Raw genomic sequence first — 27,591 nt, forward strand, 5'->3', positions numbered from 1 at the left:
CATTTGGGCTGCTAGAACAAAATGGGTAGATTTTATAAGCTAGATTGGGTAGCTTATAAACAACAGACACTGATTTCTCACAGTTCTGGAGGCTGGAAGTCCAAGCTCAGAGTGCTAGTATGGTCAAGTGAGGGCCTTCTTATGGACTGCAGACTTCTCACTATAACCTAACGTGGCAGATATGGTAAGGGAGCTTTCTTGGGCCTCTTTTATAAGGGCACTAATCACTTCCCAAAGGCCTTATCTTCTAGCAGCATCACATTGGGCATTTTCAACATATGAATTTGAAAGGGATACAAACATTCAGACCATAGCACTTGTGGACATATTTTGCCTTAATCACTGCATACTCAAGGGCCCAAGCAGTGCTTGACAGAGTTGATTCTTAAATGTTTTAAAGTGAATGTTTATGAAATATGAAGTATTTGTTGAATGAATGTTATATCTCTCAAATTCATGGCTTCTAGTCTAGTATTAATAAGTAAGTGTGAATCCACACCACCATACCCTATCTCCACTGAAGACAGCTTGCTCCGTCAGGACCCCCTATCTTCTGCCATTATCACAATTTTGGCCTCTTCTGCCTTGTGACATTCCTGGAGATGGAAGTTCTGGCAACTGTAACTGTGGGGGAAATGGGTTCTCTGCACAGCCAGCAGCTTGGGGTGACCTGGTAGAGTTGAGAGGGAGAGAATCTTCTTCTTACTTGTTAAAATTAATATGGAATATGCCAGGACCAGGGCTGGAAAAATGGCCCATTTGTTTTCCCCTCCAGTGACTCTTCAGTTGTCTGTAGGCCACTCTCACTTATTTTCTCTGTCAAGGATTCATGTTTCTCATCCATTCATTGTTGCATAAGGGTGAATTGGTGGAATCCTGGATACCTCCACTAGCAGGTAGAATACTGGGCTGGAATTTCAGGAAAAGAAAATACCTACTGATCCTTCTTAAATTGTTTTATGATTTTTTATGAAGTATAATTGACATAACATATTAATTTTGAGTGTACAATGTAACGATTATATATACTGCAAAGCGATGAGTACATTAAGTTTAGTTAACATATGTCACCATACATACATAGTTACAATTTTTTTTTCTTTTAAGACCTACTCTTAGCAACTTTCAAATGTACAGTACAATATTATTAGCTTTAGTCACCATGTTGTACATTACATTCCCATGACTTATTAATTTTATTACTATAAGTATGATTTTTAAAACAAGTCAGCTGAATTGTTCTCTTCAGAACAGACTTTGTGTCAAACTTTATATATATATATACATATATATATGTACATATATATGTATATATATATATCTTGTCATTTTTGTAGCAGTATTAGGTGAATATATTCTGTGGATTGGTTAAACCAAAAAGCAGAAGCTTTAATGGACTCAGTTTGGTTTCTTACTTGTAATCTTTGTGGCAGAATCAGTAAATTTATCCACAGACTGTCTCTCTGATATGTTTAGGTTCTGATTATAGTTTGGAATTTTCTGTTCTGACACAAAAGTTAACTTTTTCTATCTTTCAAATTATGGTAGATAAGGGATTTCAAAAGGCCAATGACCACACTTAACTCTTCTCTTTACAGTTAAATTGGAGTCTTGAAAAGTATGTTTATCACCAGAAAACCACACATAATGAGGACACCCATGAGCTGTGGTAGAGATGGGTTCTTGAGAATAGGTATAGTCCTCAGGGTTTGTAGTGAGAGGATCTGGGTCAGTGGTTAGTATCCTGATCCCCACTTCCTCTTCATGTTTCTGAAAGCCTGTCATTTACCTCTGTGCATCAGCTTCTTTCTTTTTTGACTGCATTTTCTCATGTCAGATGAATGTAGTAATACTCCTTACGTTAGGATTTTTGTAGGAGCAGGAAATGATAGAATACAGTTAATATACATCTAATGGGATGATGGTGGTGGTCTCACAGACTTCTTTTCAAGGGCATCACATAGTGGCACTTCATTAATGGAGCTAATGCTTCTGAACATGGTTGTTGGCTCCTCTCATTATGTTATGTGGTCTTCATGTCATTCTACTTACTCTTCACATCCAGAAAAGATAAGTTAACTAACTCAAGTGCATCTTTAGGAAAAAAAGATTCTTCTTCCAAGAAATATAAACTGTTACCCTGCTTCTGTTTTTAAAGAATATTTATAATAATCTCTCTAATTCTTTTGGAGTTACAGGTATGTGTTTCCAGTAGGGTACATTCATTATTCCTCTGCCCTCCATTTTCTTGCTCATCTGACCTTCAAACCATCTTTGTGTCTCTGTATATTTCCTTTTCTCAATAGATGTGTAATTCCTTCAAGAGAAAATGGCGTTCAAATGATTTGGCATATAGATGTTAAAAATAAGAAAGCAATGTGTAGAAATGTATTTGAAAGACAGACGTTCTTTGTTAAATGTAATGGGAAGGTGAAACACTAGCAACTGCCTTCTGGCTATAGAATCACTCTCTCGATAAGTTCTCACATGTTGAAGAGGAAGCATTGTATCAGGTTTTGCAAAAGAAGCTTTAATATTTTGTCTTGTTGGCATCAGATAGTGGCTGATTGCTGCTGTGGGTAGACATGAATCTCTAAAACTGAAAATACTCCCGCCTATTACAACTGGTAGAAGATATCAGAGATTGTTACTCTAATCTCCCAATATTTCCGATGAACCAAGAAAGCAAGGTAAAGTGGGTTGTCTGAGTTCAAGTAGAGCATACCAAATCTGGGATCCTGATTTCCTGGTTCTGTAGACCATTTGAGTTTTCTGGACATTTTTGGATTTGTCTGTCCATCCATGAGTCCACTCCACTGGCCTCTTGGTCATAGTTGATTGTTCTAGGCTTCACTGACTAAAGCTAGGCCAATCAGGTTATTTCATTTTCCTAAATCCAATTGATGGCCCCTGAGAATGTTAAAACTGAAAAAGAGGGCACCTGGGTGGCTCAGCCAGTTAGGCATCTTGATTCTTGATTTTGGCTCAGGTCATGATTTCATGGTCCATGAGGTTGAGCCCCGCATCGGGCTTAGTGCAGAATGTGGAGCCTGCTTAGGATTCTTTCTATCTCCCCCTCTCTCTGTTCCCCTCCCCAACTTGTGCACACATATGCTGTCTCTAAAAATAAATAAACTTTAAAAAAAAATTAAAAACTGAAAATGAGAAATAGTTTCTGGTGGTGCAAGTTCAGGAATACAGTTCTGGAACTATCAATGGGCATTGCTATCCATAGAGAGCTGTTTCCAGCTGTTACTGAAACCTGTCACATCCCTACCATTGGATTTTATGAGCCACCAAATTCTCCTTTGTACCGAAGATCATTCTGATTAGGATTTGATACTAGCAATCCAAATAATATGGGTTAATATTCACATTGACTTCTGTAATACTTATAGTGATTTTCCTTTCAAATTCTTCATCCTTAAAGATCATGGCACAAATTTAGTATGTAGGTGTCTCATTTGTTTACAGTATGGATTTATGATTTAAATGAATATTCAGATTATACACATTTGATCACAATAACTATTTCTCTTACTATCTGTAATTATAAGTTTATTCCATAACAGTTTTAGACTTGGGTATTTAAGGAATCTGTTTGGGATATTTTGTTAGGGTGAATGAAGCTTAATTTTTATTATTTCATTATTAATTTTCTTTAGATATTTTATGCAGCTTCTTGCACATGTATTAATAGAGCTTTGGATTGTCTTAGTTCATTAATTTTTTCCCTATTTGGGTATGAAAAGCACAGTGCCCAACATGTTACTCCATGTTAATGTTTCTTTTTTTTTACTGGGAAGAATAAGGAATAGGGTTTCCTTATATTCAGAGACTGTTTAACATTTAGGAAAACCGATACCCTATCACAACCACTGAATGTCAGTTGAACACTGTTTCTGGCTATTGTGGAAGGTTAGCCAAGTAGTTACAGTAATAGATCTTGTTCAACATGACAATTTTTGAGAACCAGCAAAATGCTGAAGTGTCTTCCCACCATCAGTATTACTACCACCAGATGTTTAAATAACACTTCAGAGGTTACAGAGCTTATATATATAATTCAATCCTTACAACAGCCAGAAAGGTGTCTTTTAATATCTATAGTTTATAATTTAAGAAACTGAACCATAGTTGCTACCCTGAGACTCAAAACAAGGCCTTCTGTCTGAGTCAGCATTTTTTTAACATCACAGTGATAATGTGAAATCTGAGTACTTTTCATGAAAAATTTGAAATCTTCAAATATACTTTAATCATTGTTTCATCAAATTATTGAATGAATTCATACTGAGAGTGAGGACCCCTGATGTAGTGTCCATGGCGCCCTGGGGGCCCACTCTCCTTTCATTGCATTAACATCCTGTCTTGCCATCCTCAATGTCACACTTCAGTGGTGTAAGCAGGAGTGTGTGGGTGTGTGTGTGTGTGGGGGGGGGAGGTATGTTGAGGAAGTTGGGGATAGGAGAAGGCAGTGAATAAGTGGAAGAATTTCATTAGTCACCAAAGGTGCTTTAAAGGTGAATCAGATATCCTCACCCCAGAGAACTGTGTCTATATATGAAACGCACTGGAAGGATAAATTCCAGTTCATGGGGAGATAGGGATCCAGGAAGAATAGTTCACAGGGGGAGGTCTTGGGGAAGTGGGATACAGGGAAGAGAGGAAGGCTTGCCTAGCTAAGGCATTTGTATACCATTCTGTGGGCACTTGGGGTCTATTGAAAGTGTTTGAATGGTTTAATGATATAATCATAGCTAGGCTGCTTATTTCTTATTAAACTTTGATGTCTCTGTTTTCCATGTCCCCACATTTAGTCTATGAACAGCCCTTCTGGTTTTACTTGCAGAATATATCCCAGAGCCAGCTTCTACTGACACTCTCTGTTGCCATCAGGCTCACCTAAGCCACTGTCATCTGTCAGTTGGGCTGCCATTGCAGCTTCTTTAGTGACTTGCTGCTTCCATGCTTGCCCTGCCAATCCATTCCATACTACAAAGTAGCCTTTTGCAAGTGCAAACAAAAACTATCATTGTCCTGGTTAAAGATTTCATCATCTTTTCATCACACTTGAAGTAAAATTCAGACTCCTTGCTGTACCCATAAGGCCTTCTGTAACCCTGTGTGACCTGGCCTTGCCTCCCTCTGAATTCCTGCCTCCCTCTGAATTCATGTTCTGCACTCTCTTCCCTCTCCCTCAGTCAGCTCTTACCACCCTAGTCCCTTTGTATTTCCTGAACATCCAGGTTCCTTCTCACCTTAGGGTCTCTGCATTTGCTTGTTCATCTGCCTGGAATGTTCTTTCCTCAGGTCTTCACATGGTTATTAGCTCCTTACCAAAAGAGGCCTTTCCTGACCCTTGATGTAAAATAGCCCCTGCTTGAGTCACACCTTCTGTCATTTACCAGGATTCATTTTCTCCACAGCGCCTATCACTAATTGGATGAATTTCTTTATTGACTTGTAAGTTTACTTGTCCCCTAACTTGTTCAACTATATTTAAGAAAGGACTTCATTTTTTCCATTGTTACATCCCAGTGCCTTGAAGAGTCCTGGCATATAGTACATATTTATTGAATCAATTAATTTAGGGATTTGAATGACTGGAGTAGGGAGCCTACTGCAGTGTTTTCAGTACAGTGAAGGTACGTTGAGGGTTTGTCAGTGGAAATGAAGGGGCAGAGCTCAGTACACGTGGAATCATAGGGAACTGTTGGGATTTGACTTGGTTTCATGTTTTGAGTCATTGAAGAGGGAGAAGGTAGAGAGTTTTGAGCTTGGATGAGCTATTAGAAACCTAGGAGAAGCTCCTGGATTCGGTGGGGAAGAGAACTGTTCTAGAGGTGTCAAGAGTTTGGATGCTGATGGGGTGGAAGTTTTTAGCAGCAGTTGGAATGTGACTTTATCCAGAGTTTCCCATTCCCTAAGAGGTATTGCTGCCAAGCAGTCGAGGACCATGAGCTCAGAGACATGAGGGAAAGCCACATTCTCTGTTCAATTGTAGCATGGCTGTGACAAGTCATTGAACCTCTCTGAACCTTAGGTTCTTCATCTATAACATGATAAAAATACCTCATGGCATAGTGGTGTTGGGGAAGAGAAATTTTACTCTATGTTTCAAAAGTTTCTTCCAGCTGGTCTAAGATTAAATTGACATGAAATCAATTTACAGGAGAAAATTAAATTTAATTTTATACATTGAGAAACCCCTTATACATGAGAGATTCAAAGACAGAAAGGTAAAATGAGGTATTTATGCCATGCTGAGCTAAGGAATGGTATAGGGGCCAGCAGCTTCAAAGGGGAGGGGGGCAATAAGAAGAACAAATGTTTGGTAGTTAGATATTTGCTATGCCATACAAATGGGTTACTCAGATAAAATTTATCCCTGGTGATAACTCTAATTCTGAGAAAGACCCCCAATTTAGATTCTAGGTAAAGGAGGGTCTCAATTGCCTTCAGCTCAAAATAGCCTACATGCCAAAATGACACATTTTGGGAAGATTTGCTCTGAACCCTCTCAGTGGTTCTGAAAATTCAACTATAGAACATGAAAGCATGGAACCAAGCCCTGATGCAGAGTAGTTTCTCAATGACTGTGAATTTCCTGTCTCCTTCCCCCTTCTTTAAGAGGCTAAGGATTAAAAAATTTACTCCAGTTCCAGTTTAAATTTGTGTTGTTTTTCTTTGCAAGGCAAAACAAATAAGTGGTTTAAAAAGGCAAACAATACCCCCAGACTTAAAATGAAAATGAATGGTTCCCTGTTCCAACTCCAATTCCCTGCCCCCCAGTTTCCTCTCCCCTCGGGCTACTACTACTTTTAACTCTTGTAGCTATTTCTTTTAGAACTTAAATCTGTAATTCAAAATAACACACTTGTACTACCATTCCTTCAGTTTTCAATATTAGATATTATTTAGATATCAAGATATCTTCATATTCATACGAGGGAAGGCAAAGATTTAATTCCCTTATATTTCCAAGCCCAAACCTACACATACTACATCCATCACTCCTCTAAATGTATTATGTCCCCCTGCCTTTTTTTTTTTTTTAGCTCGTCAGTATTGTGAGTTTATATTTTTGACTCTAGCTATTGACATCTGAACTATGTAGTATACTGTGATTCTGTTTCCTTTCTTATACAAATTCTTATTTTTTTCTGCATTAATATTTGCCTCATTATTTTTTAGGTTTCTTTTTGTTTGCTTTTTGATACTGATCACTGGTTGATTGTCAAATTTTCCTCAAAATCTGAAACATTTCCTCCCAATAATTTCAAACTCAACATGTATTCTATAAGTTTGATTTATTTTCCCCTTGGAAATCTCTTTCCAGCCTTCTCTGGCTTTCTGCTCCAATTTGGACTGTTGACTCTCTAAGCCTGCTGCCTCGCTGTGTGTCATCTAGAAATCTTTTTGTATTCTGTTGTTTTGGATCCCCTATTTCCAGATCTTGTTTTCTTTCTCATTTTGTACCTTATTACTTCATTTTGCCAAGGCACATTCATCCTACAGCTTTCTGAGAAAGTATGTGGGAGGTGAATTCTTTCAGACTTTGTAGAGCTTTATTCTGTTTTCATACTTGATTGACATTTTGGCCTAGTATAGAATTCTAGGTTGGAAATAATTTTCCTTCAGTATGTTGAAGATGGTGCCTTCCTTCTAACCTTGTAGTTTCCATTGTTATGTTGAGAAATCTGGTGCCATTATGATCCCCTTGCTTTCTGTGTGTGTGTGTGTGTGTGTGTGTGTGTGTGTGTGTGTGTGTGTTTTCACATGGAAGTTTTTGGACTTTTCTTTATTTCTTCAATATTTTGATATGTCACAGTGATATATATCTGTGGCACTTTTATTTATTTATTTTTTTTCATGAGTTGTGCTGGCAGGTTGATGAGCCTTTTCAAACACTCACCTTTCAATTCCTGGAAATGTTTTTGAATTACTTCTTTGAAGTGTTATTTCTTCTATTCTCTCTTTTTGAAACTCCTATTATTCAGATATTGGACCTTCTGGCCTGTTCTGATTTTTTTTCCTCCCATTTTCCATCTCTTTTACTTTTCTTTTGCTCAATGCATTGGCCTACGTTTTTTCTGTTTTCTTTTTTGTTTTGGTCTCTGTCTTTTCTAGAGGTCACACTGAAACAACTAGTGAACCTAGGTTGTCTATACTATTGAGCAGTTATATACCAAGAAGCTGAACTGAAAACCTTCTGAATGAGCCACATTTGTCATCTGGAAGCCCTTAACATAAGGCAGTTTTTGTTTAGGGTCTCTCAAGTAGTTCTTTATCCTCGAGATGGTTGTGTGGCTGGAAGGGAATTATCCAGTCACGTGCTTGGAGTGTATCAGTTTGAATTCTTGTATCCTGGGAGCCTGTGGGTAAAGGAGCTAGTTATTTCACTGTTTAGCATAAAGACTTCCACTTCGACGTCCTGTGTTCATTGTGGACACTCCCTCCTGCCTTGTGCTGAGTCTGATGACCCCACGACTCAAGTCCCTCTGGTTTATCCTCTCTAGAGAGTAAATATCCTGGCATCTCCTACATAAGGAAGAAGTAACTTCTTGTCTAGGCAGGAATCGGGCTGATCTATCAGGGGTTGGCAAGCTATTTCTGTTAAGGGCCAGAAAGTAAAGATTTTAGACTTTTGGGACTACATCATGGTCTCTATCACATATTCTTCTGCTTCTCCTTCTTTTTAAAAAAATAATCCTTTAAGGCATAAAATAAACATTCTTAGCCTGTGGACAGTACAAAAACAAGTTGCAGACCAGACAAGTCATAGCTTACTGATGCCTGGTGTAGAGGGTCCTTTTGGACACTCTGAATCAACCATCTTCATTTCAGCCCCACCTTGCATCCCTGTCTTCAGAGGAACTTGAAGTTTCTAATTTCTGATTCTTTGTGGGTTTTATGACAAAACTGGGTGATTTCTTATAGGTGCTCCCCCCCCCCCAGTTTTAACCATGTTCCCCATTAAAGCTTAGGTTTCAGCTTCTGCAGGTCCACTAGGTGAGCAAGTAATGTCTATCTTCTTTTCATTTTCTAAAACATGAGTTTTTTTCTTGTTTGCCTTTCTCTCTGTCCTTACTGGGTCATGCTTTTGGAAGGAGTGGAGATAAATATATGTGTTTAATCTACTAAGTTTAACCAGAAGCTTCCCCCCAAATCCAATTTGGTTGATTTTTATTTTTTACTACTTTCTTTGATAGCTCTTGGGTTAATTTTGCATTTGTTTTCCACGTGCTTACTTGCTATGCCAGATGTTCGAAGAAGATGTCCTTGGGGAGGAAAAATGAGGGGTTTTAAAATGTAGTGTTCTTGAAATGCTCACAATGGTTCAGTGTGTGAGATCCCAAAGAGGCCCAGTTGTTTCTAACCACCAGACTCTCATAATAGAAATACAGTTTCACCCTTATTTGTGTAAACCATCAGGATCATTTTTAAATGTTTGTAGTAAAGTTTGTGGCTTATTGTTTAAAATTGAATTTAAGGTAGTAAATTAAAGCTTTTGGTGGCATGCCCCTGACAGCAGGGAGAGCCTGGTAAGTGATCCCTAAAAGCTGATCAAAGAGACTTGCTGAGCATTTTTTCCTGTATTTGTGTTTTGGTCCTTTAATCTGATAGTGTTTCCAATTCCCTTCTGAATACTGTAATGCACACTCCACCCCCACTCAAGTCTTCTTGGCGACATCTGGGATAGTCTTTGCCAAATGGCCCCCGTTTGGGCATAAGCCTGCCTTTGCCATCAAGCCTATACAAGATTCGAACAATGGTGATTGTCAGAAAATGGGCATTCACACCACATTTTTGTTCTTGTAATAAAATGAAAATTGAAAATGAAAAAAGCAAAATTCACTGAAAAATGACCATTTGCCACTTCTGCCTAGGTTCGCCTTTCCTGGCCAGCGAAGATGGCGTGCTTGGAGGAGTCATTGTTCTCCGAACTTGCAGATGTTCTGCAGAGTCTGACTCCTCCCAAGATAAGCAGACACTTCTAGGTAAGCTGGACATACACCTTATGGCATGTCTTTCTTTTTCAATTTTTCAAGACACAGAAAGATTTTTTCCTTAACAAGTTATGGGAAGGCCGGAATGCTCCCTTGGTATCTAAACATGTCTATCCTACTAATCTTTTAGCATAGGTAAACATGTAAAAGATGAATATTCATTTTTAAGTGTATGCTTACAGCATATTTCAAACGGGCTTAGAACCTAGGACCTTCACTAAAGCCCAATATTAAGAACATTGGACCATGTATTTGTTCCCTGCCTTATTCCACAAAGCATTTGAGATGACCCATAACAACATACACGGTAACAAACATAGAAGAAGCTTCTTCCTCTTCCCCTCCCAAAAAGGAATCAGAACCATGTGAAGAGCTACTGGCCTAGGAGTCTGTTCTGGCTCCATTGCTTATTAGCTATGACGCCTTTGTATATGGGTCTTACTGTTCTGTGCCACTTCCTCTTCTGTAAAATAAGGACATCTGCCCTGCCCTCCTTGTAAAATTGTGGTGAAGAAGGGTCAAATGAGTGTTTTGCAGATTTGCAGATGTCCATCCAGATGTGTGGTTTTGTGTCTAGCCAAATGTAGTAGTGGGGTTAAAAAGCAGCCAGTCGGGGCGCCTGGGTGGCGCAGTCGGTTAAGCGTCCGACTTCAGCCAGGTCACGATCTCGCGGTCCGTGAGTTCGAGCCCCGCGTCAGGCTCTGGGCTGATGGCTCGGAGCCTGGAGCCTGTTTCCGATTCTGTGTCTCCCTCTCTCTCTGCCCCTCCCCCGTTCATGCTCTGTCTCTCTCTGTCCCAAAAATAAATAAAAAATGTTGAAAAAAAAAAAAAAAAAAAAAAAAAAAAAGCAGCCAGTCTTCCATTTGCCAAGGCACAAAACTGTGGGGCTGCCTCTGCCCACAGGGGTGCCTTTTTCATTCATTCATACAGAGGGGACGTTTTTTAAAACTCCATAAAGGTGCCACAGAAGTTAGGAGGGGGTCTTATATGTTTTTTTTTTAATTGACTTTTTAATTACCTATATATACATTCCGAAAAGTACACAAGTTATAATTGCAACTACTTGATGAATTATTATAAACCGAACCCACCCATACAACCAGCAGATATAGGAGAACTTTACCACGACCCCGAAATCTCCCTGGCAATCACCTCCATTCTTTGCCTCTCCAGAGTTAGCCACTATGCTGATTTTAAAACCATGATTAGCTTTGCTTGGGTTTATATTTTATATAAATGGAATCATGGAATATGTACTATATGTATCTGATGTGTTCAGTCAGCATTAAGCCTGTTATATTTATCCATGTTACATGTGGCAGTAGTTTGTTCATTTTCGTTACTGTATGGTATTCCATTATACAGACATACTACTGTGCATTTATCTGTTCTTTCCTAAGTATTTTTTTAGTATAAGTGTTATAGATCATCCACAGGAACTGTGGTAGTTAAACCCTTTGTATAAATTTTCTTACGGAAAGTGTGGGTGCTGCCTGATCTATATTGTATGGTTGTTGTGAATTGATATAGTACAAGTTGAGTCTGTAAATTAGAAAATCAAGCATTTCATATGACTTTGAGAAAAGTATTTTCTTCTAGGAGCCTAAAGAGCTTTCGTAAAATTTCTCCCCTAATTACTCAAAGAGAAAAAAAAAAATGGACTTTGGTCTCTGACTACTAACCTCATCGTTTTGTTTTGTTTTGTTTTGTTTTGTTTTGTTTTTGGTATTCCCTTTCTCTTTCCACGCACTATATTTGGTACCCAGGTTGCTCCCAGGAAATGTATTTTTAAATGGCTGTCTTTTGTTAAAACAAGTCAAATTAGTCAATTGCTTCTTTGGTATCTTTAATCATTGGTGAATCTTTTGAATAAATCTTCCATAGTTAGATAGAAGGGAATTTGCTTTTAAAATATATAAGAGGAAGGGGCACCTGGGTAGCTTAGTTGCTTAAACATCCAACTCTTGGTTTCATTTCAGGTCATGATCTCAGTTCATGAGTTCGAGCCCTGCATCAGGCTCCACACTGATAGTGGGGAGCCTGCTTGGGATTCTTTCTCTCCCTCTCTCGCTCTGCCCCTCCTGTGCTCATGCTCTCTCTCTCTCTTTCAAAGTAAATTAAAAAAAAAAAAAAAAATATATATATATATATATATATATATATGTATGTGTGTGTGTGTGTATATATATATACATACATATATATATATACGTATGTATATATATATACATACATATATATGATGTACATGGGCCTTCCATAAAAACTCAGAACAACCTGGCTCAGTTGGTTAAGCGTCCGACTTTGGCTCAGGTCATGATCTCATAGTTCAAGGGTTCGAGCCCTGCATTGGGCCATGTATTGACAGCCCAGAGCCTGGAGTCTGCTTCAGAGTCTATGTCTCCCTCACTCTCTGCCCCTTCCCCGTTTGCACTCTGTCTCTCTCTCTGTCTCTCTCTTTCTCAAAAATAATAAGCATTTAAAAAAAAAAAAAAACTCAGAATAACCCTTAGTACTGGGGACCAAGGGACTAGTTATTAAAACTGTTTCATAGACTATTCCTAGGATGGACTATCAGTTCTTTACTGAGCCTAGATTCTTGCCCTTTAGAGTTAATCCTGAAAATTGTAAGGTTGTCCTTTCCTTTTTGGTGGTAGAGTATAGAAAAGCATATATATAGAAAAGTCATAGAATTCCAGCTCATTTTAAATAGTTTTTATCACCAATGTAGTAATTTGTAAACTGATTCCTACTCTCTGTCTCAAGAAGAATGAGATGCAAAGTGTGAATTTCTAAAATAAGTGAAATCTTACCATTTGTTAAAAATAACTAGAGTGATTGATGTTTATAAAGTTTACCTAAAACCTGGTGAACATAGGTTAGTATAAACTTATAGATTATACCAAATCCATGGATTTTTACATTTGTTTGCTTCAAAAGAGTCATGTATGTTCAGTACAGATAAGAAAGCAAATCTAGTATAGAAATATAGGAAAGGAGATGTGAAAGTCACCTTGGCCACCCCAGTCCCAGAGTCACCAGTCTCTGGTTCTGGATATTCTTTTTTTTTTTTTTTTTTTAATGTTTATTTATTTTTGAGAGAGAGAGAGACAGAGTGCGAGTGGGAGAGGGTGGAGAGAGAGGGAGACACAGAATCTAAAGCAGGTTCCAGGCTCTGAGCTGTCAGCACAGAGCCCAATGCAGGGCTCAAACCCACAGACCTTGAGATCATGACCTGAGCTGAAGTCAGACACTTAACTGACTGAGACACCCAGGTGCCCCATGGTTCTGGTTATTCTTGTAGGAAACACCTTCACTCTATAGGATATGCTCATATTTCTATTTCTTGGTTAGTCAGTAGTGTGTGACTTCTTTTTAGGAAAAAAAAAATTAAGAATGTAGTTCATACCACTTTCCACTTCCCTTTCCTCCTGGCTTTTGATAGATTTCTACTCTAACTTGAAATCATAAGTTTTAACTTTATTGCAACTGTAACATTGTTTCTTGATTTATTTATTGATTCCTCAACTTTATACAATTTCTATCAACCATATCTCACCCCCCTTTGACTATGTAAGTTCAGGAAAGTTCTTATGCTCTTCTTTTCTCCTCCTTCCCCACTCCAACTCTCACCTCAATCCCTAGCAATAATGTCATAGTTATTACCATCCATATTCTGTCCTATATCTAACTTGTCTTCTACACTTTGATTGGAGGTTCTGAACAGTGACAATTAGTAACCAGTATAGACAGTATCAAGATTTTATAAATATTATTCACTGCAGATCCCAGTAGTGGAAGACTGGATCCATAAGAAGTATCTGTCATAAACCTCTGCCTGTAAAGGGAGAATATTTAAAATATCAAGGTCAAGTGAATTCTTCCATGCTATACCCCATCAGTTGCTCCAAAGCAGGCCACAATTTAATTTGCCTCATCTTTGGACCATAACTTCTCATTTACTGCCTTATAGAACTCTCATGAGACTATAACTTTATAAACTTATGCTTCCTAATACTTAGTAATACCTAGTAACCAGGAGAGCTCAGAAGTCTTTCTTTTCTACAATCCAAATAAAATAATTCCCAAAATTAAAAAAAAAACACTTGATTGCTGTATATTGTTCATTTTTTATCTGAAGAATAGTATAAGCAAAATAGTCTCTAACTTAAGCTTTTTCTGTGCCCACTCTCTTTTCTGAAAATCGTAAATAGTGTTTCCATTACACCACAAGAGCAGTTTCAATCAAACGCTATTGTCATTTGGTGGAGTTTCCATAAATCCATTACTGAACCTTTCCTCTTGACAAATACATCAGTTACAAGAGCCCCAGTGGGCCACTTCAGGGCGTGGGATGACTCAAATACAGGGCACTTTCCAGGTTTATCCTCTGTTTACTGGTTTATTAATAGAATTGGCTAATCTCAGGTATGAAGGAATGTTAAAAATCCTCTTGTGTGACCTTGTTACATATGCTTTGTCCATAAACTGTTTGCAAGAAGTGGAGCTTAATTCCTCTCTTGGGACTCTTCTTCTAAGGCTTAAGAATATGGCAGTGTGATAGAGTGTGACTTCTGAGGCTAGATCAAAAAAGGCATTGTGGGGGTGCCTGGGTGGCTCAGTCTGTTAAGCATCCTACTTTGGCTCAGGTCATGATCTCACTGTTTCCGAGTTCAAGCCTCACATCTGTGCTGACAGCTCAGAGCCTGGAGCCTGTTTCAGATTCTGTGTGTGTGTGTTTTTCCCTCTCTCTCTCTCTGTCTCTCTCTCTGCTTCTCCCTTGCTCGTATCTGTCTCTCTCTCTCAAAAATAAACATTAAAAAAATTTTTTTAAAGGCATTGTGACATCCTCCTTGCTTTCTCTATTGGATCACTCACTCTCAGAAGGACCAACTGTCATGTTGTATGAACACTCAGGCAGCACTAGAGAGGGGTCCATGTGGCAAAAAACTGAGCCCTCCTTCCAGTAACCAGCAAGGCATTGGGACTTCTTGCCAATAGCCTCAGCTCTGAGCGAACTTTCAGGTAACTGCAACCATGAGGGAGAATATGAATCTCTGAGCAAGAATCACCCAACAAAGCCACTCCTGAATTCCTCACCCACAGAAACTGAGATAATAAATGTTTGTAGTTTTAAACCACTACATTTTGCTGTGATTTATGCCAACACAGATAACTAACAAACCTTTTAAACCCTCTCACTGCCAAAGGGGCCTCTAGTTTGTCTAAATAGTTATAACAAATCAAGGTGCTCTGTTGCATCTTTAGGCAGCTCAGTCTAAAATATTGCATCAGTGGATCCTGGTTTTCTTCTTTGACATCCTCTGGGACAAATGAAATCAGTGCCTTCCCTAGCTTGCAGTCCCTAGTCACTCTTTTCCAGACTGTCTCCTTACCCACCCCACCTCTATTCGTCTCCCATCTCCATATTGTCACCAGACTTTGCTCTCGATAATACATCTGTAGCTGGTCCAGAGAACCTAACTGTGGGCTCAGAAATGGGCAGTCAGGAGAGAAGCAGGCTGCCATGAAGAAAGGGCAAAAATGAGAACTAGACCTAATTGTGGCTTGGAGAGACTAATCCTAGGATCAGGGGAATAGTGGTCAAAAGAAGAGCCACTAAAGTATATGTAATTAGTTTACTCTATGTCTAAGCTAAATGTTTAATAACTTTCTCTGTGTGTTAAAATAAAGACAAAACCTGTATCTGTTACTATCACTCACTCCCTACTTTTCAGTTCTTCCCTGAGAACACATACATACTCCTGCCTCTGCTGGTCATTTCCCTAGAAGACAGACAAGAACTACTGAACTTGATGGGAAAGTCCTCCTCTGATCTAACCCCAGAACATGCTTTCATTGTTGTTTCCAATTAGTCCTTCCCTCTACACATCCTCAATGCCCCAAGTTCTTGCCACTCCAGATTGGTTGGTCGTCTTCCAAAGGGTCCTGTTTTTCCCCAGTAACCTTCATGTGCTTTTACCTGTGCTTGGGATGCCTTGGGCCAATTACATTCCTTCTTTTAAGACCCAGGACAGATGTGAATATTCTTGGAATCCTTTGGAAATCCTTTCCCCAGGTGATTTGTTCCTTCCTTGTGTGTGTGTGTGTGTGTGTGTGTGTGTGTGCATTTTTTTTTTTTTTTTGCAACATGCATTTGGCATCCCTTGCAACACTTGCCATGACACATCCTAGACATGTGTTAAAGTGTCTGTCCCTCCCTCTAGGCTCACACCTCTTAAGCTTTTTTCTGAGCCCAAATATTTGACAGGAATAGATCACAGATTTTTGAGTGCCAGTGACTCACATGGAGGATCCAGGGGTTTAAAATACCTTTCCAAGCACTAGAAGCTTCAGCTGCCTCTGAGAATCACACCACCAGATTGTGAATCATTTGAGGGCAATGACTGTGTCCTATCCAACCTTATACCCACCCACCATAGTAGCCTCTAATTATTAGGTGAACGAGTTAAGTGCCAAGTGGAATTTCTCTATTGATTCTTTAACAGAAATGCTAAAAGAAATTGACACTCTTCCAGAAAAATGAAATGTCATATAAGGTATCTTCACATGCTCTAAAAACAAACAAACAAACAAACAAACAAACAAACAAACAAACAATATGGCTTGGAAATGTTGGATAATGACGAGTGTTTGGGAACAAGTTTTGGAGACAGTTTAAATGGATCGCAGGAGACAGCCTCTGCAAACAGCCTTGCAAAATGACAATTTGGATGTGAATGTGTTTGCAACACCCATCTCTCCACCTCCCACCTCCCAGATCATGAGATGCTGGCAAATCTCAGCCTACAAATCACTGTTTTAACGTAAAGCAAATGCTTGTCCCTGGAGTAAAACAACTGAAAAGAATTAATTTTTCTCTCTGCTTTTAGAGAGAAAAAAACCAATAACAACAATATATATTTTACCTGCTAAAGTACAATTACATGTGCTTTGCAAGCCTGTACAAAAGTGCTTTATTGAGGCTGCTATATATAGTATGGTTAATAACTGTGTAAACAAAGTCATCTCAAACCTCCCAGTGGAAAGAAATGAGTCCTTTTCTGTTTTAAACTTGTGATTTGATACAAGTAATTAGAGTCTATGCAAATATATGGCATAAACAGCCATCTCACTATATGAGTTCATTTCTTTCCTTGTAGCTTGCCTTTACTGTGTTGGTGGGAGCCTCACAGACCTTGTGAAGTTCAAGGGTCCCTGCTTGAGAATGGTTACTAAGAAGCAGTGAGTATGGGGATCAATGAGAAACAGTCTCCATATATTTAAGGAAAATCTTAAGCAATTCAGGATAGGAGGCATAGGGGCTCTTAGGGGCTGTGTGTTCAGCCAGTGGCCTCTGTGCTGCTGTTGGGAGTCCTTTATCCAAAATAAATTTGAGGCACACAGTTCAGCCAGAGGCTGATCATCTGATGAACACATATGGTAATTGTTACTCCCCCATTAAGTTACCCTCACCTTACTCGGAGAATGACTCCAGGTTCCTTGCTATCCAGGCATATGTTCATTATGCTGATAATTAAGTGGTGTACACGGTATTGCTTATAATTGTCCAGCTACCCCTTTTTCCCGTTTTTCATCTTAACTATGAAATGTTTCATATATTTTTAAAAGAATGTAATAAATTTGTGAGTTATAAAGGATAATAATAAAATGAACACCTGTGAACCCACCACCCAGCCTAAGAAATAGCCCATAACCCATATTTTTGAAGCCCCCATGTGGGCCTGACTTTATATAAATGGTATGTACATGATTTTTCTATGTGAGAAGTTTTGCAATTTCTTACATAATTACTTCAAAGAATAATGAATCCTTCTATCATTTTCGACTTAGCTCTATCAAATTAAACTGTTCTTCACCTGCCAATTAGAACTTAAATGTGGCATTCCCTTCCCCCCTTCTTAGAACAAGCAAAGTTCTTTATCAAGTACTCTTCTTGTCACTGTTACCAAAACATGCTATGGTTTAAGAATAAAAAATGTTAGATTGAGTTGATGCTTCCTGGAACATTAAAAAGATAAAAGGTCATTTTACTGTAAGTTAAAATTCCAAACTGCCTTTTGGTTTTACTGGCATTAAAAATTTGGCGAGCACACACAAACACATGCACTTCAAAGGAGCTTCATTCTTGGGCCCCCGGCAGTATCACTTATTTCCATTTCATGGCACATGCCACCATGAGCACTTACGAGGAGGCATTCTGTTGGGCTCACATGATCATAAAAATAACTCCTCAAGAGAAGGCAAATTAGCTATTAGGCTGGTAGTGGAAAAGAGGTAGTGCTGGATGCTTGTCTGACGTTAATAACTTGTCTTAGAAATATAACTAAAACTGTCTGTAAAGAGGGTCCAGTGTCATGGCTGGAAACTGCTTTCTTTTCTTTTTATTTAATTTCCAGTTAGTTAACATACAGTATAATATTAGTTTCAGGTGTACAATACAGTGATTCAGTACTTCCATACAACATCCTGGGAGGTGGGTGGAAAATTATTTCTTTAGTGCCTCAGCAATGCTTTGGAATTATTATATCTTCATTATAGTCTTGATAGAGGCTGACATTCTGGTTCTTATTTAGGGATCAGATGGAAATAAGCAAATTAAGTAGGTGTTTTTAAATGCAAAGTAAATAAGCAGACATGATATTTAAACTTTTTAATAACTGAGTTGCATTAATCTATTGATGTAGTGCTCTGAGATTTATATTTTTCAGAATTAGTTGTCATTTTTAAGACAAAAATGTTGATTACAAATAGATATAATCTGCTTTGTTTGCCTTATAAAAGAACATTTTTTTACTTTAAATATCACTAACTGTAGTTTTTTAAAAAATTATTTGTTTTGAGAGAGAGAGAGAGAGTGAGCAAGTGGGTAGGGCCAGAGAAAGGGAGTGAGAGAATCCCAACCAGGCTCTACGTTGTCAATGCAGAGCCTGATGTGGGGTTCAGTCTCAGGAACTGTGAGATGGTGACCTGAGTCGAAATCAAGAGTTGGACGCTTAACTGACTGAGCTATCCAGGCATCCCATCACTAATGTACTTAAAAAAAAGAAAAAAATTAGAAATAGAGGTTTATCTGTAATTTTTTTCCTCCATCCTGAGAACTATAGTTCTAGCTGTAATCAAACCATGTAGTTTTTTTTGTTTGTTTTTTTGGGTTTTTTTTGGCTACAAAATTTTCCATCTGATATAAAGAATATAAAGATTTATGAATAGAATTCTAGTGGTTGTGTAACTCTTATTACCGTGGTTCTCCTAAAACTCTCAGAAAAACATTTTGACAAATTTTATAGTCCATTTTCATCTGCTCAAAAGGGTGATAGAGATTACTCCTGTATAAAATAAATCCTAAAAAAATATTTGTTGAATGGATGAAATCATGTTTCAGTAAAACTTGTGTCACTGAATGCTTTCCTGTTCATCAGAGAACTTCTAGGTTCCATCCAGTGGTCCCTATTTCCGGAAGTTTCTAATACAATAAAATGATAAAGGAAGAGAGCTGAATTGTCCTTTGAGGCTTGTACTTGACACACATCCCCTTCCTCCTTTTCAGTCATCATGCTTCTTTAGTATTGAACCAATCAGGGTGAGCCTTGGGAAGAGAGAATAGTTATTTTCTTGGCTTAGTATAGCCAAGGTTCTATAGAACCCATTCCTTTTAATACAGTTCAGTGGTTAAAGTTTTTTAGGGAGGCAAGCCAGCTCAAAACCACTTAATGGCCACAGGGGGACATACAAGATGAATCTTAAGGATTCCATGTCAGGACAGTAAAGCATCCCTGTGTGAGCCCCATACTGGGTTATAAAGAAACTAACAACCAGGGGGAAAAATCTACAGAGACAATAGGAGGCTGTTCCATTTATGGTTCCTCACTCTTCCCATTTTAAAAATGAATTTGTCTTTATTCAGCAAGCTATAACTTAAAGCACTGTGTAGAACGTCTAAGGGGAAGACATTCCACCTAAGTCTAAAGAGCAGCAGCTGACTTGGCAACTGCCTAGCCCAAGACAGTTCTGATGTTAAAGTTCTGTTTTCCTTGCAAGAAAGTCTGGGATGTGAAGCCAGGCAGAGGGGTTTTAAATGGGTGCGGGAGCCAGTGCAGATGGGGGTTGTTAACAACAATTGAAGAACAACAACTTTTTTTAGAGGGATGGCTAAGAGCTTCTCTCTGGTCAGAAAAGAGAATCTGTTTGGATAGAGAAAACTTGCTTGCACCCCTGGTAAAGAAATTTTATTTGACTTAATTTAAACAGAATGACCTGTGAATCATTTTGAAAGAGAAAGAGGTATCCTGGGGGGAACATCTTACAAGGGATGGCTTGTAGCTCTAATGTTAACCAGTAAAGGTGGTGATTTAAATGTCCCCAGGAGTCAAAGCCTTACATAGGGACTAAAGGCTGTCTCATATAGTGGAGGGACACTATGACTAAAGTAGAACCACTCTTGGGCATTATACTGTGGGTGAGTTTCTTTATTCCAAACCATTAAATGCAACTTTCCAGAAAGGCTAACCTCTAAGATTATGTGCGAATCCATTCTGGATGTCCCTATAATACCATTAACCTGTCATTCATGAGGAGCACATGCACAGCACATCCTACCTAACACATTCTCTGGCACTGCAACAGGGTCAGTAGTGTTGGCCTTTTTTCATATCATACTTATGTGATATGATGTGATGTGAAGTCAGCTGGTAGAGAAGAAACTTGCCAAATCCTTTGACCATTTTTCACATGTTAAACCCATTCAGGAATTTATTTCAGCATGGCTTTGGTTCTTAAAGTTTTCTGATGGAGATCTTTTCATGGTCTGGTCATTTTCAGTAGCCTCACAATCCCTGTGCTTTGGCTTTCTACAAAACAATAGGCTTTTCAGATTAGTAGTTGAAGTGCAGACAGTCACCAGCCACTACCAAAGCAACATGGCTCTTTCACAGGCTCAGGCATTGCACTCCAGGCTATTTATTTACCTTGTATGCTGCTTGAGTTCATGATTCTCTACATGGAATAATTACACGTGGAAAAATCCCATTACTATAATACAACATCTGCCTGGTTTGCTGTGTTATTATTAGAATTATTTCTTAATACTCTTACCATAAACTTCCATTTTAAGTTTATGAAACAATTTCAATTATAGTCCTTAAAAACAAGAAACAAATAGACTTCTAGATATCACTCATGATAGGAAATACTACTGTTCTATTATTTTTTTTTCCCTATGTAACTCTATCTTTTGCCAGGTTTTAATTATAAATTAAGAGTTAATTAGACAGTTTTAAAAGTTTGTGAGATAAACTGGCCTGAGACAAATAAATGTTTTGTATTCATTTTTAAAAACTTATAGAAGTTTTGCAATTTTTAAATTTCTATTGGAAGTAAATTTTTGTTCATTTTGATTGTTCTTTAAACATAACAGATTTTGCCCTAATTATATGTGCCCAGTGTAAATTTATGTAGGGATTTATTCATGGCCTTTCATAAGATTTGGTTATATTTTAGGTAGTCATGAGACATAAAACAATTTGATAGCATTAGATCAGTTTCATATCATAATAAAGCATTCTCATGAAGGACAATTGAAAATTTATGGTATTATTACATCAAATTTCAGATGTTCAGAATGTCATAATCTAAATATAGAAGACATTAATTCTTAGATAATATAGATTGATAGGATAATTAAGATTTTTAGGGAGGTGTGGAGAGAAAACTAGGGTAGCAATACTTACATAGGACAAAATAGACCTTAAAACAAACACTGTAACAGAGACAAAGAAAGACACTATATAATCATTAAGGGGACAATCCAAGAAGGTAGAACAATTGTAAATATTTATGCATCCACATAGGATCACTCAAATACTTAAAGCAGTTAATAACAAACATGAACTAATCAATAATAATACAATACTAGTAGGGGACTTTAACACCCCACTTACATCAATGAACAGATCATCCGAATAGAAAATCAACAAGGAAACAGTGGCTTTGAATGACATATTGGACCAGATGGATTTAACAGATATGTTCAGAATGTTCCTTCCTAAAACAGCAGAATACATATTCTTTTCAAGTGCATATAGAACATTCTCCAGAATAGATCATATGTTAGCCCACAAAACAAATCTCAACATACTCAAAGAAATCAAAGTCATTTCATGCATTTCTTCTGACCACAATGCTATGAAACTAGAAAACCATAAGAAAAAATCTGAAAAGAGAACAAATACATGGAGGTTAAATAACATACTACTAAACAATAAATGGGTCAACCAACAAATCAAAGAGGAAATCAAAATGAAATTAAATGAAAATGAAAACACACAGTCCAAAACATTTCAGATGCAGCAAAAACTGTTCTAAGAGGGAAGGTTTTAGCAATACAGGTCTACCTTAAGAAACAAGAAAAACCTCAAATAAACAACCTAACCCTTACACATAAAGACGTTAGAAAAAGACGAACAATTGAAATCCCAAACCAAAAGAATGAAGTAAATAATAAAGTTAGAGCAGAAATAAGAAAAATATATGAACTAAAAAATAATAGAACATATCAATGAAACCAGGAGCTGCTTCTTTGAAAATATCAACAAAATTGATAAACCATTAGCCAGACTCATCAAAAAAGAGAGAGGACTCAAAATCAGAAATTAAAGAGGAGAAATAACAAATGATAGCACAGAAATACAAAGGATTGTAAGAGAATATGAGGAAAAGTTATATGCCAATAAATTGGACAATTTGGAAGAAATAGATAAATTCCTAGAAACATATAAACTACCAACATTGAATCAGGAGAAATACAAAATTATATAAATAATCAGCAGTGAAATTAATCAGTAGTCAAAAAAATCATCACAAACAAAAGTCTAAGACCAGATGGCTTCACAGGCAAACTATAACAAATATTTAAAGAAGCATTAATACCTATTCTTTTCAACATGAATAGACACTTTCCCAATGAAGACATCCAGATGGCTAACAGGAAAAGATGTACAACATCACTCATCACCAAGGAAATACAAATCAAAACCACGATGAGATACCACCTCACACCTGTCAGAATGGCTAAAATTAACAACACAAGAAACAACAGGTGTTGGCAAAGATACGGAGAAAGAGGAAACCCTCTTGCACTGTGGGTAGGAATGCAAACTGGTGTAGCCACTCTGAAGAACAGTATGGAGGTTCCTCAAAAAACTACAAATAAAACTACCCTAGATCCAGCAATTCCATTACTATGTATTTACCCAGAGGATACAAAAAATATGGATATGAAGGGGTACCTGAATCCTAATGTTTATAGCAGCATTATCAACAAGCAGCAGACTATGGAGAGAGCCCAAATGTGCATTGACTGATAAATGGATAAAGAAGATGTGGTATATATAAATGATGGAATATTACTCAGCCATCAAAAAGAATGAAATCTTGCCATTTGCAACAACCTGGATGGAGCTAGAATGTATTATGCTAAGTGAGATAAGTCAAGCAGAAAGAGAAATACCATATGATTTCACTCATGTAGAATTTAAGAAACAAGACAGATAATCATATGGGAAGGGGAGGAAAAAAACAAGAAGAGAAGGAAACAAATCACAAGAAACTCTTGATGATAGAGAATAAACTGAGCGTTGATGGAGGGGGGTGAGTGGGGGATGAGCTAGATAGGTGATGGATATTAAGGAAGGCCCTTTTGATGAGCACTGGGTGCTGTATGTAATGATGAATCACTGAATTCTACTCCTGAAACCAATATTGCACTGTATTTTGCCTAAAATTTAATTTAAAAAAAGTATTCTCAAACGATTCCAAAAAATGAAAAAGGAAAACTTCCAAATTTATTCTATGAGGCCTGCATTACCTGATACCAAAAGCAGATAAAAACACTACCAAAAAAGAGAAATGCAGACCAATATCTTTGATGAACATAGATGAAAAAACTTCTCAATAAAATACTAGCATATTGGATACAAAACTACATTTTAAAAAGTTATTCACCATAATCAAGTGGAATTTATTCCCAGGATGCAAGCATTGTTCAGTTTTCACAAATCAATGTGATATATCACATCAACAAGAGAATGGATAAAAAGCATATGGTCATTTTGATAGATTCAGAGAAAACACTTGACAAAATACAACATCAATTCATGATAAAAATCCTTAACAAAGTAAGTTTAGAGGGAACATTCCTCAACATAATAAAGGCCATATATGAGAAACCCATAGCTAACATCCTACTCGATGAAAAACTTAAAGCTTTCCCCCTAAGATAAGGAACAAGACAGAGATGGCCATTCTCACCACTTTTATTCAACATAGTAATGAAAGTCCTTGCAAGGCTCTTCCAAAAAACTGCTAGAACTAATAAATGAATTCAGTAAAGTGGCAGGATGCAAAATCAGTGTGCAGAAATCTGTTGCATTTGTATACATCAATAATGAAGCAACAGAAAGAGAAATTAAGAAAACAGTCCTATTTATAATTGCACCAAAAATTATAAGATACCTAGGAATAAGCCTAACCAAGGAGGTGAAAGACCTGTACTGTGAAAACTTTAAAACACTGATGAAAGAAATTGATGATACAAGGGAATGAAAAGACATTCCATAACTTCAGCATTCAGACAACAAAAATAAATAAAAGGCATACAAATTGGCAAGGAAGAAGTTAAACTTCCAATCTTCACAAATGACATGATACTCTACATGGGAAACCTGAAAGACTCCATCAAAAAATTGCTAAAAGTGATACATGAATTCAGCAAAGTTGCAGGATATAAAATCAAAGTACAGAAATCTTGCATTAATATATGCCAATAATGAAGCAGCAGAAAGAGAAGTCAAGGAATTAATCCCATTTACAATTGCACCAAAACCCATAAGATACCTAGAAGTAAACCTAACCAAAGAGGTAAAAGATCTATATGCTGAAAACTATAGAACATTTCTGAAAGAAATTGAAGAAGACACAAAGAAATGGAAGAATGTCCCATGTGCATGGATTGGAAGGACAGATATTGTTAAAATGTCTATACTACCCAAAGCAATCTCCACATTCACTGCAATCCGTATCAAAATAACATCAGCATTCTTCACAGAGCTAGAACAGTTCTAAAATGTGTGTGGAACCAGAAAAGACCCCAAATAGCCAAAGTAATGTTGAAAAAGAAAACTGTGAAGATGGAGGCATCATAATTCCAGACTTCAAGCTGTATTTACAAAGCTGGAATTATCAAGATAGTATGGTATTGGCACAAAGACACTTAGATCAATGGAACAGAATAGAAAAACCAGAAATGGACCCACAAACCTATGGCCAACTAATCTCTGACAAAGCAGGAAAGAGTATCCAATGGAAAAAGGCAGCATCTTCAGCAAATGGTGTTGGGAAAACTGGACAGTGACATGCAGAGGAATGAAACTGGACCAATTTCTTTATTTTTTTTAATAGTTCTTTTAAAAATTTTTATTTTTGAGAGATAGAGAGCCAGTGGGGGAGGGGCAGAGAGAGAGAGGGAGACAGAAACCCAAGCAGGCTCCACGCTGTCAGCACAGAGCCCAATGCAGGGCTCAAATATCATGGACCGTGATATCATGACCTCAGCTCAAGTCAAGAGTTGGATGCTTAACCAACTGAGCCACCCAGGAGTCCCTAAACTGGACAACTTTATTACACCATGCACAGAAATAAATTCAAATTGGATGAAAGACCTAAATGTAAGACAGGAGACATCAAAATCCTAGAAGAGAATACAGGCAGTAACCTTTTTGACCTCAGCCACAGCAACTTATTACTAGACATGTCTCCAGAGGCAAGGGAAACAAAAGCAAACATGAACTACTGGGACCACATCAAGATTAAAAGCTCCTGCCCAGTGAAGGAAACAACAAAACTAAAAGTCAACCTTTGGAATGGGAGAAGATATTTACAAATGACATGTCTGGTAAAGGGTTAGTATCCAAAATCTGTAAAGAACTTAATTAAATTCAGTCCCCCCCAAAACAAACAATCCAATGAAGAAATTGGTAGAGGACTTTTCCAAAGAAAACATCCAGATGGCTAACAGACACATGAAAAGATGCTCAATATCACTCATTATCAGGGAAATACAAATCAAAACCACAATGAGATACCACCTCACACCTGTCAGAATAACTAAAAGGAACAATTCAGGAAACAACAGATGTTGGTGAAGATGCAGAGAAAAGGGAACCCCCTTGCACTGTTGGTGGGAATGGAAACTGGTGTAGCCACTATGGAAAACAGTATGGATGTTCCTGAAAAAGTTAAAAATAGTACTACCCTACCACCCAGAAATTACACTATTAGGTATTTATCCAAAGGTTACAAAATGCTGATTCAAGGGAGTCCATGCAATATTTATAGCAGTGCTATCAACAATAGTCAAACTCTGGAAAGGGCCCAATGTCCATTGACTGATGAACGGGTAAAGAAGTTGTGATATATATATATGCGATGGAATGTTACTCAGTGATCAAAAGGAATGAAATCTTACCATTTGCAACAATGTGGATGGAACTAGAGTGTATTATGCTAAGTGAAATAAGGCATTCAGAGAAAGACAAATATCATATAATTTCACTCATGACGAATTTAAGAAACACAACAGATGAACATAGGAGAAGAGAAGGAAAAATAAAATAAGATAAAAATAGAGGGGAGCAAACCGTAAGAGACTCTTAAATATAGAGAACAAATTGAGGGTTGATGGAAATGGTGGCAGGGGGAATGGGCTAAATGGGTGATGGGCATTAAAGAGGGCACTTGCTGGGATGAGCCACTGGGTGTTATATGTAAGTGATGAATCACCAATTTCTACTCCTGAAACCAATACTACACTATATGTTAACTTACTTGCATCTAAATTTAAAAAAAAGGCGGGGGGCGCCTGGGTGGCTCAGTCGGTTAAGCGTCCGACTTCAGCTCAGGTCATGATCTCACAGTCCGCGAGTTCAAGCCCCATGATGGGCTCTGTACTGACGGCTCGGAGCCTGGAGCCTGCTTCAGATTCTGTGTCTCCCTCTCTCTCTGCCCCTCCTCTGTTCATGCTCTGATTCTGTCTCAAAAGTAAATAAACATTAAAAAAATTATAAAAAAAGAAAAGATATTCAATGCTCATAGGTTGAAAGAACAAATATCATTTAAATGCTATATTACCCAAAGCAACCTACAGATTTAATGAAATCCCTATCAAAATACCAATAGCATTTTTCACAGAACTAGAACAATTCTAAAATTTGTATGTAACTACAGAAGAATCTGAATAGCCAAAGCAATCTTGAAAAAGAAAAGCCAAAGGATCATAATTCCAGATATGAAGTTATATTACAAAGGTGTAGTAATCAAAATGGTATGGGAGTGGCATAAAAATAGACACATAGATTAATGGAACAGAATGGAAAATCCAGAAATGAATTCACAACAGTATGGTCAGTTAATCTCTGACAAAGCAGGAAAGAATATCCAGTGGGAAAAGGACAGTCTCTTCCAGAAACGGTATTGGGAAAATGGACAACATGCAAGAGAAATA

The 27,591-nt window shown here is 37.6% G+C and overlaps 1 protein-coding gene across 12 annotated transcripts in view; it reads left to right on the top strand.

Annotated features, from left to right (window-relative positions):
• The window catches only part of TASP1 (taspase 1), a 389,761-nt gene that overhangs the window by 201,211 nt on the left and 160,959 nt on the right, over positions 1–27,591 (top strand). For all 12 annotated transcript variants that reach the window (XR_009248818.1, XR_009248816.1, XR_009248817.1 and 9 more), the window contains one exon: positions 9,894–10,004. Coding sequence is in view for 8 of the 12 variants with exons in the window: in XM_058684862.1 (XP_058540845.1) it covers positions 9,894–10,004 (111 nt within the window). In the remaining 4 variants the exon portion in view is untranslated. The remainder of the gene's footprint in view (positions 1–9,893; positions 10,005–27,591) is intronic.

Source organism: Neofelis nebulosa, chromosome 9, assembly GCF_028018385.1.
Source record: "Neofelis nebulosa isolate mNeoNeb1 chromosome 9, mNeoNeb1.pri, whole genome shotgun sequence".
Taxonomy (NCBI): domain Eukaryota; kingdom Metazoa; phylum Chordata; class Mammalia; order Carnivora; family Felidae; genus Neofelis; species Neofelis nebulosa.